Below are 16928 nucleotides of genomic sequence, written 5' to 3'. Positions count from 1 at the left end.
TGAAATTAAGCAAAACTTTAAAATGTCATAACTTTCTTATTTTACATCCGATTTTGATGAAATTTTCAGTGTTAAGTTTGTTGGATTTTTCTCTTTTTATTCAAATCAACTTTTTGTTGGGGTAGACTTGTCCTTTAAGTGATTAATGATTCTATAAAAGTATTGGTTGCACAAAGTTAAGTTGTATAACTGTAATACAATGTCAATAATCATATTGCACTTTTTTCTGTGAAAGTATTGTTCTTATATTTCAAATGAAGATGGATTACATCCTCATAGAATTTGATATAGAAATTAGAATCAGAATTTTTTTTTTTTTTCTTCTTCACTTTATAGATACTCATCAGTATTATTCATTGCCATGTAATTTACAATGTCAGCAAATTGTGAGGTCTTTTTTTACTTATCTTCTTCAATCAAAGTGCAAAACTAGTTTCTCTACAACATAGAGATTTCTTCTTTACCTATTATGATAATTTTTCAATTGAATTTCATTTCCCACCTTGACAAGTGAAATGATGTTGATGATTTCCAATGTACCTGTCAGACATTTCCCAACTCCCAGCAGGTATTGATAGGGTATAATGAGTGATAGCAAGGTGATAGGATGCCCACGATTAGGCTGACCAGGAGCAGGAAGCTCTGTTGCTCTGGAAGGATCGCAAGTAGCTATCACCAAGCGCTTCCTGCGTCATCGCCCTTTTTAAAATCATATTCATAAAGAGAATCTCTTTCATCTGGACTATCTTCATCGGTTGTGGTATGACCTCTGGAGCTAGACTTGGAAACTGGATCTTTTCTGCTTTACTGTGATGTTTTTCATTTTTTGGTAATCTGTCAACAAGATTGGATTATTTTTGTCAGACCTAGACATCCCAAGAACTCAGATGTCAAAGGTATTGTGAGGTGTATTTCAATGGATATCCAGGATCTCTAATGTATACATTTGATGATGTGTTTGTTTTGCTCAGCCGGTCACCATAGAAAGCAAATATATTGAAGGAATTTTCTGCTAGATTCTCTTCTTTGTCAGAATGGATATTCCAGCATTTTAAAGACAGGAAGTTATTGTTCTCACAGGAAGAGAGGAGTGTAGTGCTTGGTATGCAATTCGTAGTCATGAAGTTGTCTTTTCATCAGATACATTGGTATTGATCCAGTTTTTTAAAAAGAGATTGATAATGTTTGTCATCATTTATATGTATTAAAATGTTTTCAGAGAAGTAGGAAGTAGATTACTCTTCAATTTTGATTGGAATCGGTCATTTCATTTTTCTTTTGGAAATACCTTGGATTAGTGAAACTATTTGTGATTTGTGGATATGATAGTGGATTCTCCAGACTGGGCAGCTGTGTTGAGCTCTTCATTCAACCAGGCATCTATTAAAAAGGAAGAGTGTATTTTTGGAAACATCTTGGTTAACTAGCTGCATCCATCTCAAATATCAAGGTTCAATTAGTGTGAAAAGTTGGTCAAATATCAAATAGACCAAGCAGATTTCATCAGTTAACCACGCAGTCTGGCAATCTTGCTTGCTTTGTGATGGTTTGTTTCTGGGATTCACCCTCTATCAAGCTTGTATTGATTTTCCTTCAAGACTGTTTCTAGCTTTATTCATACTGGTGAGAGGCTTCAAGACCCTGGGAGTCAAGTAGGATTTAAATTAATCTCTGGAATATCTGAATGTTGTTTGTTGTTGATATTTTCAACATTGTAAAGACTTTGTTCAGGAGATGATTTGGAGTCTGCTTTAAAATGAATATTCAGCTTTCTAGGGAAAGTCACGTTTGCAAATCCATTTTGGAGCAATAAAGCAGTTAGCAATTCTACTGAGCCTCTCACTGGCAAATAATTAGGAAAATAACTATTACACCTGTTAACTACTCGTTAGTCATAGTCATTGAAAGTGGCTGTCTGAACAGAGTGCAGGCAAACCTGTCTTATTATGGTTGACAAATTTAAAAAAGCACCCTGGAGGAGTTTGTTGGTATCGCAGTCTCTACGTGTATGGACAGGGTTATTGTGAGGGGTAACTTTCTATTGAAATCAGATTATTTCAGTGTGTTTTGTTTTGAGGAAAAGTCTTGTTTGACTATATACGAAAAAGTGATATTATTTGTATATAGATATGATATTGTTTTCTGAAAACATTTTAGATTATGATTTGAATGTATTACATATTGTTTTCTCAAAGCATTGTAGAATATGGCATAGATAAAAGAGTTTGTATGATGTTACTTTGCTTGTTTTCTAGACAGAAACCTTGAAACTTTGTCAACGTTTGAGAAATAAACCTCACAGGTTTGTTTTCATGTCATCACTTTTAAAACCTCAAGGCATTTGATCCATCAAAGATAAAAGGCAAAATACAAAGGGACATCAAATGTCAAAACAAGAGGAAAGGCAGGGTCATCTAAGGTTATGTAGTTTCTCCTGGGTACATTGAGGGTATTGTCCTTGATATCAGCAGACCACGTTGGTCCCTGGAAGCATGCCCCAACACCTGGTTCACTTGCACAACCCCTTAGATCTACTGTGATCACTTGTCAACAGTTCAGGGTTAGACGCTTTACCAAGTCTTGCATGTTACGAGTGAGTCATGCCATCTTTGGTCTTGGGAAGGTTGTGGATCACTTGAAGCTGGTGTGGCTCTTCTGGTCTTGTGTCAACATGGGTGGTTTTTAAACCTGAGTTTAGTCAGGAATCACTGCTGAAATACTACTCTTTGGTTTTCTTAGCAAGGTGTTCAGCTGTTAAATGTCAATATACTTCAAAGGGTTTACTGATTTGCGTCTTGAGTCAACAAAGATGGATTCTGATATCACTTTGTAGACTTGAGCTTGCAAGGAATCAATCTTTTGTACTTCCCTTTAGAAGATGTGTAGACTTGCAACATCAGTTATAAGGCTTGGCACATGTAAGAAGTGCATCCTGGATGTCTTTGAGTGAAGTTTGTACACATATTGTCATCTGTCTGATTAGTGGAAATCTGTTTTAGGAGGTGCACTTCAATCATTGATTCAAGGAAATTAATTGCTGTATGAAGTACCAGTGGATAATCCTCAATTTAATAGGAAAACAAGATGAGCAGAAGAAGGTAATGTTTCAAAATCATAGGACTGCTTAAAGGTCAAGTCCACCCCAACAAAATGTTGATTTGAATCAATAGAGAAAAATCAGACAAGCACAATGCTGAAAATTTCATCAAAATCGGATGTAAAATAAGAAAGTTATGACATTTCAAAGTTTCGCTTATTTTTAACAAAATAGTTATATGAATGAGCCAGTTACATCCAAATTAGAGAGTCGATGATGTCACTCACTCACTATTTCTTTTGTTTTTTATTGTTTGAATTACACAATATTTCAATTTTGACGAATTTGACGATTAAAACCTCCTTGCCTGAACCACAAAATGTTAAAATAATGGAATTCCACGTATTCAGGGAGGAATGAAACTTCATTTCACATGACGATGACGAGAAAATCAAAATATTTCATAATTCATATAATAAAATACAAAAGAAATAGTGAGTGAGTGATGTCATCAGTTCCCTCATTTGCATACCGACCGGGATGTACAAATAACTCTTTTGTGAAATGAAGCGAAACTTTAAAATGTCATAACTTTCTTATTTTACATCCGATTTTGATGAATTTTCAGTGTTATGCTTGTTGAATTTTTCTGTTTTTATTCGAATCAAGTTTTTGTTGGGGTGGACTTGTCCTTTAAAAAAGAAATTTGGATGTGGAGTTTCAGTTACATCTTCACCACAATTGTGTCTTGGATAAAGGTAGTTTCAAGCAATGATATTTGGAAGCAATATTTTTACACTTGTAATGTTGAGATTCAAATTCAATTAGGTTGGATGTTTTTCGGAATAAATGTTTTGTCTACCTTGATTTCCTCCAGCCAAACATAAGTAATTTATGATGAGAGGTATTTTTTTAAAAACACAACAACAATACGAATATAAATATGATATATGCAGGTATACAGATACTGCATGAGAGCATGCTTCATGTGTATACAATGAGTAAATTCATACAGGAATTTCTTTTATAGGGGCATGCATGTTATCGAAGAACAAATTGAACTCTGCAATAACATCTGTCTAACATATGGAAAATCATATTATGCATCTACTCTGCAGGTGTTACAATTGAGGTTGACCAATAAATAAATGGAATTTCAGAAATTTCAAGCTGTGTATCATACTTAGTTTTACAGCACATATTCTGGTGAAATATATCTGTACTCAATTTCCTACATCTTGCTGGTTTCGTAAACATGTTATCAATAGCTACATGTAGATACAAGCTCCTTTTTTCAGCTGCTATATAGTGTGCACTGTGTTATTGGCCAAGAGCAAGTTCAATTGATAACCAGTACTATTCAACATGAACTTACTTATTGTCACTACCATTATCCTAAATCTCAGCAAATACCAAGACTGAGAAGCACAAAGCTAATCCTAAATATAGTGATGTATTTGGCACATTCAGAGCCAAAATAAATTTTTGACACAAATGTAGGATATCCTTTCACTTTTATCTACCTTAATTCATATTCGAATGATTAAGAGATCTTTACCTTTGTCTTTACAGATTTGAACCTAAGAGGGCGGTGGAGCAGCTGAGAGCATGTGGAGTCCTGGAGACGATACGTATCAGCGCTGCAGGATACCCATCAAGGTATGTCACTGCTTTGAAATCACTTCTCATCTTGGTTTTTTTTCTCCAAAGATTGCCTCTAAGGCACCTTGTCAAAAGTCTCAGCAGTGTTATTCTCGCAGAGAAGCCACAAGCAGATTTTCATTTTCAATTGTCATATTTCAACATACATAAACAACAGGGAAGGAGGAAAAGTCACTATGAAAGATGCATAGAGTCTTTTATAGCAGGATTCCTGCTAAGGAATGTGCCACTGACTTTTGACAAGGTATCTAATCTGATAATCTCCCATGTAACACTCAATCATCCCCCCAAATAATAAATAATATTAAAGTAATATTCAATAGATATTCTGTTCAAGCACTGCATAAGTTGATTGTATCTTAAAACAGTTGATTGTCATACAAAGGAGTTATCAGAACACTAATTATTTTCAAGCAAGTACAATTACTGGATAAAATCATTTCAGGGAAGTTTTATGTTTGTTCAGCAAACTTTGGATGGATGTTGTCCAGGATATGTATTTTAGAGAGGATGTCAGCGTGGTTAAAAATTACAAAGTGATATCCTTTGAAAGAAGAGCCATGTCTTTTTAATATAATGCAAGTAGGTGTAGGTACATCTTGTACTGAGCATTTTGACTTTTCTGCCTCAAAGATTTGGTGAGAGCTCCTCAATTATTCTGTTAAACATGCTATTTGGCCTTTTCACATCAAATCATGTCAGACCTCAAGACCCTTGGCTCACTAATATACGTAATGAATTGGATAGGAGGTAATCATTGCAAGCTTGAACCTTTCTGAGGTCAATTTGTACTTATTTCCATGCATAATTTAAATAGTACTTTGCACTCAAGCTCACACCTTCTACCCACTCGAATCACTTCATCTTTCAATTTTTTTTTTAACTTCAACTTAACCCATTTTATTATTGCCCAAAGAGCTAATTACTAAAGACCTATAGCCCCGTATAGGTTTCCCTGTTAAAGGTTTCTCGCTTTCCAAAGCTTCACCCCTTTTAACAATTTCAACATTGCATAGCATCCTTGGTGTACATTCTGGGATAATGTAATATTGACAGGTATTAAGTTTTTATGATTTAATTATGATATTGCCAAGATTTTGTTATGAAAATGGGCTGAAGGCCAGTAGTGTTGGCACACTGTATTATTACTGCAGAAGATGATCAGCGTCATATAATTGATTTTCAAAGTTATTCTGATTATCGTATATGACGAGATAAAATTATTTTCTTTAAGAAGAAAGAAACTACTGGGGCTCAGTATGAGATAAGAGAGCATGAAAATGATTGTTGAATGTGACTAATGAAAAGTTAAAAAACAAATTAACATCTCAATCACATTTCGCTGTAAATCAACAGTAAAGCCTTATTTTCAATATGAAAAGATACCCACATTTGCTTTGACAAATTATTTGGTAAACATTATTCCAATTTTGAAGGTCTTTAGATTATGATTCAAATTTCCTAAATTGAATCCTGTATGATACACCAATATGATAAGACAATAACCCCAATTTTCTGTTTTTTTTTTTGCTTGGCTTTGCGGTATTTTTTACCTTGATCTATTAAAGGCCAACCAGAAAGATTTTGGACAAACTGTAAAAAGGCAGAAAGACAAGATTGATTGGTGTTGTAGTGTTGCTGTTCCTCCTCTTCTGATCAAGAGTTGACAGAATAAACAGAGGGTATATGGGTAGAGTTATGATTCATATGATATCACAGGGTATTGAGAGAGAGGGGGTGAGAGAATTGACTGGCATAGTAGTTGACCGTATCCATCCTGATTCCCCTCAAGATTTAGAATTACAAGTCCTTTACACTCAATCTTAGCTTCTTGTTGATCTGGAAATATATATTTTTACTAAAACAACTCTAAACGGCAGGGACTTACATCTTTTAACAAATGCATCACACCTTCCTCCTGAAAGTCGCGGTGAAGATTACCCTGTCTGACTCACAGAAATCACACCAAGAACTTTATTTCTTTTTCAAATTTAGTATACACTTAACCGACGTGTATGATGCTGGCTATGCAAAACCTACAGGTGGTGTCTGGATTAAGGCTTATGTAATTACAATGTCGCCCAACACAAATTATACGGTGTTCTTGTAATTATCTTATGATTATCTGTAGCACTGATTTAGTTTGGTAGGTTAAGACTTTGTTAACCGAATTGGTGAGGTTAATTTGGGGGTAATAGAGATGCACATCAACTGGCAGTCAGCATGCTAGATTACAGCCAGAAAGCTAGATCACCCAGCATTAAATCATGAGACTCCGGTTCACTTCTCCTTCAATAGTCTTTGCACCGCAAACTTCAACTTAGAGTATGGATTTTTTTTTATTCAAAGAGCCATCGTTCATGAATGGGGTTTAGGCAGGTAACTCATCCTATTGTCAGGAACGGAGCACCGGGCAGAATACTGAAATTTTCTTTGAGGTAATAGTGGTTATAATGAACATTGAATGCAGAAAAGATGGCAAAATCCAGCCAATCAATTCTCATATCAACCTTGCCCACTCAGATTCTATGACGGTTTAACCCATGTGTGCACGCACTATGGTTTTAAATTTGACCTGTCCAATAGGGAAGTAACAAAGAAAGTATCAATCAATTTTAGTATAGTGGGTAGCGCAAACTTCAGAGTATTTCAGCACTCAACTTTGATCAATTCGTCCTTGGTTGTTCTGAGGTTTCTATAGGGACATCAGGGCCCCTTTAGGGATTAGCGAATCCTCTATATGCCAGGCAACCTTTTTAGTGTCATTTGTAAAGTCAGTTGGTTCCTTCCAGAAGATTAAACAGGTGCGATCCCCTTCCAATTACGACAAACTGCAAGGTCCAGCGAGAGCCGTGGGTATCACATAGGTCATTCACAATATAGATTATACAATATTCATGTTAGTTTTTACCAAATGATTATACATGAACCCTAAAGATTAAAGTACTTATGAATCCCACTACTGCCACCATAATAGTGGATAATCAATATAAAATCACTCTATGCTTTACTTTGTTAAGATTAAAATTAGGATTGCTGCCGATTGCAATTCAACTTTAAGTCTTATAGTTTAAGAGGAGTGTAGTATGAGGAAGGACTGGAGGTACATCAGCGTTAGGTCCATAAAACTGGGAATTTCTGCAGTGTGATTATGTTATGACTCACAGCACTTGGTTCTTATGTTTGCTTGTTTAATAAATCCTTATTGTCACCAATTCTTTGTGATAAAGGTAAAAAACAACCTATCCTGGGTTCTTTTTGAAAACATGTTTCATATGTGATTTGAGAGTTGAATAATCATTCTAAATATGGGCGTATAGCTGGAGCTTGTCTTGGTTGATCCAAGCTGGAGAGCAATTAGTACACTTCAAGAACTGGCTTAGAAAAGGGGGTCATATAAATATCCAAGGGAACCAGTAAAGGGAATAGGATGAAGGAAAGTCTATATCAAGGAAATTAGATGTAAAGTTTTGTGTAGGCTTAGTATGAGTTTGCCACATGACCTTGAGATTACAGACCCTTGGGGTCACAAAACAATCTATAAAATCTTTCAACATAAATGTAAATTTTCAGTCATTACTATCCAAGTTCTTTGTCTTTTTTATTAATGTTTGGGTTATGATGATTTTGATGAGCTCCTCCTGTTGCTAAAATAAGGCTTCTCTTGATCAGTTCATGTGCAGCACAGACCATGAACGATATCAATTTGAACATATTTCTGTCATTTCATATCACACTTTAATTAAAAAAAAAATTCCTTCCTGCCTTGAAAGATAAAATGGAGTATTATATTAATTCAATATATTCTAGATTTTTAATTGAATTAAGATTTGCCTGTAAACGTGCCTGACTTATACTCATGACACTGACTTCTTGAGAAGGTTGCTGTAAGAGTTCTGTTAATCCACTTCGTTCTTTGTTCAAGGAGACCTATTACCACATGTGTGGAAGAGATTAGAGCAATTCATCTATATACAAAACTTTATTCTAATTGATTTATTTAAAGATGTAAGGAGTAATGGCAATGCTATCAGTTTTTTTTACTTAGTTTCATATTTAATAGTAAATTCCTATCAATGCTAAATGGATATTTAGCAATACAAATGTAATATTTTAATTCATTTCCTCTATTAAAGATATTCCTTATATCAGATTTTGACTAAGGTGGTAAATGTAGCATCCTTTCTTTCTGTCACTTTTAACATTGATTTTCAGTAATCTCCATTTCTCTGATAGAAATTATTTTATCAATGCCAGAAGGGTGTTAATTCAAATACTTTTTGATGCCAAACATACTACATTCTCTTTCACTAAGGTGTGAGATTGCTAGTATGGGATATCATCTTCAGCAAAACAGAATGTTCTTGCTGGAGGCACTTAGACCTTGACATCCTGAATAGGGAACCGAGCCAAGGAAATGTGACGTTATTCCCAACCTGATCTCACTGCCTCATTCACACAAGGAAAATCATAAAAAGCTAATCTTTGTATAAAAGAAACAATTTTTCACACAATACCCTTCTTCATATCATGTGGGGAAAATATGGATGTTGAATGTTAACATTAAATTTCCATTGAAGTATTTGACTTTTCAAAGTCAATTGCAAGAAAAAAAAAATATTTTGTCATCACTTAATTTTATTGATAATTTTGGTGTGATATATTTTCACTTTCTATGTGCAATTAAGAAAAGCATTGATATTAACATACAAACTTGATTTAAACCCATATAATCATGTTAAGGCTAAAGAAAAGGGTTCATTAAAAGTGGTAGAAAGGAATGATTATTCAATTGGCAGCCTAAGATGAGTACAAATTAAGTGAGATTATTATAGATTTTGTTGAGTCATACTTATTATGATAAATAAATAACAATTGATGTATTATTCTCATGATAAACCAGCTAACATTTGAAAATTTTAGTTTGAATGTTTATGTATTCTAAATGTAGAGCCTTTTCTTTTAAAGTTGAATTAAGAAGACGATTCCAAATATTGAGATATTTACATTAATAGCAACCTTACAACCCCCCAAACACTAATAGGTGATTCGACCCCCCATTTTCTTTTTTCAAAATAGTGAATTTGAACGATTTATCCCTACCCATTTTCCCTGAGTTCGCTCCTGCAATGCCTACCGAGACGGGTGTTCTTTGAGTGTGACGTCACCGGGGGGTATTCGGTCCCGGTGGAGTAAACAAGGCAGTGCCGTTTTGTGTACTATGCACGTACTCCTTCATATGGAATAACTGCAGTTGAAGTTGTATCTGCGAGCCATAGAACTTGCAAAGAGGAAATGATTAAAATATTTGTGGCCGTACTATTATTCCAAATATGTGAATTCCCTCAGAATGATACCATAGACCCTAAAGGAATAATTTCAAGGTGAATAATATATGAAATTTGATCGAGATCTTCTAACCAGTCTATAACGTAGCAGACGTGTTATTATGACATATTTATCCGCGTGTGACGCGGCTCTTGCAAAAAAACACAGTTGGTTGCGGAATTGCTTTGTGCCGACCGGCCGCCCGCTCCGGCGCAGCTAGCTGTCGAGCTACCGTACCGTTCTTGTTGTCTTCAACCATAGAGATGTATACTAATTACTATCTTTCTGTCTTCAACTCACTTCCGAATTGCGTTTGTATGTGTGACGGTGACCCCTAGCGTAATTAAATATAGAAAACAACTCAGAAGGCCGAGAAAGAATACTAGTTGGTTCAAGATTGTTCTGTGGAATGAGCTATATGAGTGGAAATGATCCAGAGGATATTAAAGTGGAGTCAAAGACAAAAGAAAAGAAGAAAAAACGCCAGGGGATCGCTGCACGGCCATTATGAACTAAGTCGACATACCAGACCATAACAGTACACTCAATGCCTGGGTGTTGTGTGTACTAGTATTATGCGTTCAGCGCGCGCTGAGCTAGCCGCCGGAATTACTTTCCAGCTACTCACTTGATTGAACATCGTGATAAAATAAATGAGAAATAGTGAAAATATCATTCAATAACTCACTGTTTGCTATCTTACATCATGATTGAAGAGTTCATGGTGGTTATTCATACTGTTTTTTATACAGGGAAAGTAAAGATTTGTACATATCAGTCCTATTTGTTTGATTTGAGTTGCTTTGAAAAAAAATTGTAAAATATCTTTCTCTCTCTGCATAGCATTTCTGTATGACATTCAGGCACCTCTTATACTAAATTCCCCCCGGTGACGTCACACTCCGAGTGACTTTTCTGTACACTCGTCTCTCGGGCTCTGACAGGTGGCTAATTTCATAGACTTTCAAAGCAAAATATCGAGAAGGCAGAGGATTATTGTGACATGCTATGTGTTTGAACAACTTATATATACTATATATTGTATGTAGAACCTATATTTATGGAAACTCACCCCCTTCTTAATTCAACTTTAATAAGTGAAGGTCAAGTCATTATTTAATCAAATTCAACTTCCCTGTGTGAAATGGGGTCCGTAATCAAAGGAAACATAGAATGTACTGGAAGTTGTGATATTTCAAGTGTGTGTGAGCTGAAGGTGTGAATTTAGGAACTATTAGCCAATCAGAGCATTGACGTAAGAGGGACATTTTGTTGGTACAGAGGGTGGAGATGTTAGAAGTGTCTGTCAGATGTGGTCTCGGCTGTCAGAAGTGGAAGATATTAAAAGAAAGATTTCATCTTTGTAAGATATTAATGCTTGGGAAATAGAAAGGAAATGTAGCTATGTTCATCATGTAATTTGAAACCGAGAAAGTATTGATGCACATAGATATGAAGAGTGATTAGTCAATATAGTGCTTTGTTAAATGAATCACTCTTATATAATTAGATTATTGCACCTTTGGAGGGTAAATGCTCTTATTGTTTTCTATTACTTTGCAGTCTCCTATAATGTTCTGTGGGCCCACATTGGCAAGACATCAGAAAATAAAACCTTACAATTATGCAGTAGCTTAAACAGATTTTTACTAATGAAACGGCTCTCATAGACTGTTGTTATGAACAATTGCCACCCTTTTCCTTTTCTGTAATGGGATAATGAGTTTACTGCCCTGGCTGAAGGGATATTAGTCCCACAGCTTGACATCAGTGTTGTTACAACCCTCTTACCTTTGCTCTCACAGAGCGCATAAGTCTCCTGTGTTGTTCATTTAGATCTTTATCTCTGTATTGTGGACAGTGGAATATCTTCTCATGCATTTGTATTAAAGGTATTTTGGAAGAATGGATTTTTGCTTTAATTTCAGTGGATTACAAGGGACCGAGAAAGGTTTGTTAATAAGTATTTGGCATTGAGAAATAAATTCATTAGTTATATGTTCCATTACTTGTGGTTTACTGTGTATGTTGTCAGATGTGAAATTTTTTGTTGGTCATAGCATAAGACCCTGTGAAGAAACATGAAGAGCTTGTTGTAGCCATCATGAAGGCTTATTATTGTTTAGATTTAGGCCCCTGTTACATCTGAAAGTTTCCTACCCGAGACCCGACCGAGTCCACTTGCAACCTTGACTGGATTATTGGTGGATTAGCTTCGCGAACGGACCGAGTCCGAAATGTGGTCTGTTTACATCACAGCGTTCATTCCCTCCCCTATCGGTACGGTTTCGAGCGGTATCCGATTGCTGACACCAAAGGGCACTCTCGATCTAGGCTCTGAATAATTTGCGCGCGCTAATTGAAGTTGTTTACATTTCGTTATTCTGGAAGCATGCTGATGATCCCAGCAGTCGTTGAAGATATGATCGATTTGAAAAGAATACGTTTAAAGTGCTTCCTTCTTTCCACTAAAATCAAAGACTCAATCACAATTCACATGTCAAAAGCCGCAAAACATTCGAAGAACGACGGGGCTGGGGAGGGGATAGCGCGCGCTATGACGTAATTTGACAGCTGGCGAACGGACCGAGATAGGTTTGAAAGCTTGTGTGCGTTTACATCTACGAATCGGTGGACCGGGGCCGGCCCGATACCTACCCGAGACTACCTCTTGATGTGGTCTCGGGTAGGTTCGCTAAAAGGTGGCCCGAGGTAGGTTTGGGATGTTTACATCTGATTTCTTTCCGACCCGAGGTAGGCCCCGGGCCGGCCCGAGGTAGGGAATCTCTCAGATGTAACAGGGGTCTTAGTCCTACTTTTTAAAAGCTTGATTAACATGGGCATGAAATATTGTCTAGAAAGGTATTGCTAGGTGATGTCAAGCGACCATATCTATATACCTGGTACAGTTTTATTGTGAAATAATTATTTTTTCATTCGTTCTTTGTTTTCTTTCATGTTTCTTATACTGTTTTATTTATTTTAATCATTTATTTTCTCTCTCATTTCTCCCCCTGTATATTCTCCTTTCATACTTCCTCTTGTATTTCTCTTTTCATAATCTTCTTCCATTCTCTCTTCCCACACCTCCTATAACAGGTGGTCATATTCAGAGTTCTTCACCCGCTACCGTGTATTGATGGTTCGGAAGGAGATCAACAAAAAAGACGTGAGAGGCACCAGCGAAAAGACGCTCAAGCGACTCATCGTGGTAAGCCCCTCGCAAATTATTTTCAACCTGTTCTGATCCAAGAAATGTTATGGCTTCTATTTCTAAACTTGTCGCTTTGTCAACCTATCACAATAATTCACTTATTTTGCCATTTTGTTCAAGAACAAGAAGAAAAACTTGGCAGAGAGTCAGTATTGTTGTGTTTACAGATGTACTTGAATTATATTGTGAGAAAATACCAAAGTCATGTCCTTATGACTGAATTAAGTTCATTTTGCAGACAATTGATCAGCAGACTGCAATGTCAGGCCTTGGTCAGTGTGAAGATGAAACATTTTATATAGAGGTCAGACTGTCATTCTAGATTTCGAGAGGAAGGTTTAGATTTTGAACTTTAACAAATTTTAAGGAAACACAGACAAATTTGATTGAAATGATAAATGAATGAATTTCTTATTTCATAGGTGACTTGCCAATTTATATGTGTTAAAGGATTAGACAAATGACAAAAGATATATTTAGGTGGTTGTGTTTGGGAAAAGGTGAACTAAACCAAGCAAGAGAGGATTTTCCCCATTAATGTGAATATGAAAGCATATTTAAATATGCATGTTTGAAAGATAGTTCAACATGGTGTAACAAATATGTTATCTCAGGAAGAATATGCTTAAAGTTGTTATTTTGACAGCTATCAAATTAGAACAGGGGGAAATGAAGGAAGGAAAGGATAATAGCTTTTACTTCTTACTTATGGGTTTACATGAGTTCAAAGATCATATCATTTACTTACATGTAGTTACATTGTTCAGAATATGTGTTTGTTTTGAAAACTGTCAGTTGCTCTTTATGAATTTTTGTGGAGGAATAGGATGTTTTTAGTCTTTGTTCCCCCTGGAATAAAAGTGCATACTAGGAAGCACAAGGGGACACACCTGTAGAAAAAACGCTAAATTAATTTGGAATTTTTCATCCGTCTGCCGGTCGGACGTACCCACAGGATTACAATCTGACTCAACGGCCATTGGTTCCGACCTGAAAGGTGTCTGATTTGGCTCAAGGTCGATGCTTAAATGTTTTATCATGCCATTCTTTCCCGCTTTCTCCCTGGGTGGCAATGAGATTTCATTTGCTGGCAATTAAACAAATACTTGATAGTTGCCTGTTTCATTGATCTGTGTAGGGTGTAAAACAATCCAATTAAAAATGTTTTATTCTGCAATATATATTAAGAGATTTTTAACAATTTATTTTGCATATTTCCATAATCTTTTTAATAGTTGGCTGGTCCTATTTAACATATTTCTTTTAAATGAAATATTTGGCATTTGTTTTTAATGTCATAGAAAACAATTAACCACTGTGCGTCATTAAGTGTAGGAAGTTTAGGTTACAATTTTTTTTTATCTGAGGAATATTACATGTCCTAGAAGTTGGGTTTTGCATTTATTAATCTTTGTGATTATATTTTTATTACTCTGAAGTTGCTCACAGTTTTTTTTACATATTTGTTCTTGTTACTATCTATTTTGTAATGGAACCTATTCTCTCCTCTGCTCTGCTTGCACAATCCTTTTATTTGCATATATGTATATTGATATCTTATGATTTCTTTTTAAACCCTAATTTCATTTAGCGTGAAAATCCAAAGGTTCGTAACTTCCTTTGATACGGTTTGTAAAAAAACAAAAAAACTTTGGTAGATGCTTGCATGAAGTGCTGTTTACTTTTCTTCTTCCTCAGGTTTTTATTTGGTGCTGTTATTGTTATTTCAAAGATTACCATTCTTCAAATAAGGGGGAAAATGAAGTGAAATTGATATATGTAACCTGAATTGTTTCTCAGCCGATTTTAAGGTTTCCATCATCATCTTCATTTTTATTTCATGTGCCATTACCACATTTTACTTTTCATATTTTTCTGAACAAAAGTATCCCACTCTTGTTTCAACTGAACATTTTTTTCAAGTGCTTTGAAGTTTGTTCTTTACATCCACTTGTGATTTTAATCCATCTGTAGTATAAGATAAACTCTGGTAGAGAGAACATTTTATAAGTGATTATAAAGTTTTCAGATTGGCAGCATCCAAATTACAAATTATAACGATAAAAAGTCTATGTTTATCATTGCACGTTTACAAGATTGGTGTTTGGTATGGCGTGGGAGCAATGGATTTGCACAAAAAGAATGTGATGTTTTGATAATTCCATACATTTCTTTTAGATTTGATTTAATCTAAGTCATGATTGACTTGCAGTTCTAATAATTTAGTTGTATACTTGAATAATATATAAAGCAGGAATATTATATTATTATTGAAAAAAGCTGAAGGATTTAATCATTCATTGGAAGCCTCAACTTTGCATGAAAATCATTTTTTTGGCAGAAATTTATCCTTGTAAGTTTCAAGAAAGAAATGTTTTTTTACAAGAAAGAATTCCTTTTTTTTTCTGCTCATGTGAAAATATCTTTGATGATAAAAATCTTCTTTTCTCTCCATTTCTTTGTAAATTTCATTTAAGGGTGCAAGGTTTTGGCATCTGAAAATTAAAGAAAAAATGTATATGTAGTAAATGGTAGCAGTAGAAATACAGTAGACTAGCATGCATTTGATAATTCTGTTATGAGTTTGATGTGCTGAAATCAGCAGAATTTTACATGTCACCATAGGGCTTGAATTAATCCAAGGCTATCCAATACCAAAGTTGGCCTAGGTATCCTTGTCATCGGCCTGTGATTTTTTTGGTGCCGTTTTTATTGTTTGCCATTTCTGCTGTAATATAAAGATGTGCACTTTAAAATATTGGCCTTTTCATGAAATATTAGAATTGAAGACCTGAAATTTTTCTTCAGTCAATCTCTCAATTAATACAATATTATACCACTTTTACCCTTATGTTTTTTTCTTTAGGATCCAGACAAATATCAGTTTGGAAAGACCAAGATCTTTTTCCGAGCTGGCCAGGTGGCTTACCTCGAGAAGTTGAGAGCGGATAAGCTGCGTGCAGCCTGTGTTCTTATGCAGAAGACTGTACGAGGCTGGATGCAGCGCACAAAGTACCAGAGGTTGCTGGCGGCAACCATCGTCATGCAGAAGTACACCAGAGCTTACCTTGCCAAAAAGTGAGTTGTGTTGCCTATGACTAGTTTGCTGTAGACGTTAAGTTACACTTGATGCACCATGTCCCCCTCCCCCCCCAAAAAAAAAATCGTAGTTAGCTTTATAAGTAGTACACAATAGCATATTATGCCATTGCCAAAAACATAAGGTAATGATCTCTGGGGTGTGGGGTGGGGATTTAAAAAAAAAAAAAAGTTTGACAAAAAATGGGCTTAAATTACCAGTTGCGTGCAATATAAAACCATTGCTGCATTGGTCAAATCATGCTCAGGGTCTGGTCTTCTGTGTATTAATTAGTGAGATTGTGCAGATGTGGGCATTGGCATTAAGTCATATATAAATATTTGCAAAAGTATACCATCCAGAAGTTCAAGGCCCTGTATTAAACACGAAAGATACAGCCAATTTTACCATTTAGTGTTAATTGTATCACATTATGTCACAGGGTCAAGGTCTCACACTTCACACTAAATTAAAATGAAAATTAAGCGTGATTAAAAGTAAACATTTTATATCAAACTGTTATCTTAGAATGAGTAACCCCTTGCCCACTCTCAGTTAAATACACTTGAGTGAGTGCTCTTTTAGATGTCTTTCATATTAACAAATTA

The 16928-nt window shown here is 35.4% G+C and overlaps 1 protein-coding gene across 1 annotated transcript in view; it reads left to right on the top strand.

Moving 5' to 3' along the window:
• Positions 1-3084: 3084 nt before the first annotated feature.
• The window catches only part of LOC129255776 (unconventional myosin-Va-like), a 57048-nt gene continuing 43204 nt past the window's right edge, over positions 3085-16928 (top strand). The window contains exons 1-5 of the mRNA XM_064095929.1: positions 3085-3098; positions 4610-4696; positions 13127-13238; positions 14833-14847; positions 16108-16319. Coding sequence (XP_063951999.1) covers positions 3085-3098; positions 4610-4696; positions 13127-13238; positions 14833-14847; positions 16108-16319 — 440 coding nt within the window. The remainder of the gene's footprint in view (positions 3099-4609; positions 4697-13126; positions 13239-14832; positions 14848-16107; positions 16320-16928) is intronic.

Source organism: Lytechinus pictus, chromosome 3 (genome assembly GCF_037042905.1).
Source record: "Lytechinus pictus isolate F3 Inbred chromosome 3, Lp3.0, whole genome shotgun sequence".
Classification (NCBI taxonomy): Eukaryota; Metazoa; Echinodermata; class Echinoidea; order Temnopleuroida; family Toxopneustidae; genus Lytechinus; species Lytechinus pictus.
The sequence above is the reverse complement of the archived record's forward strand: the minus strand, read 5'-3'. Positions and strand labels throughout refer to the sequence as shown.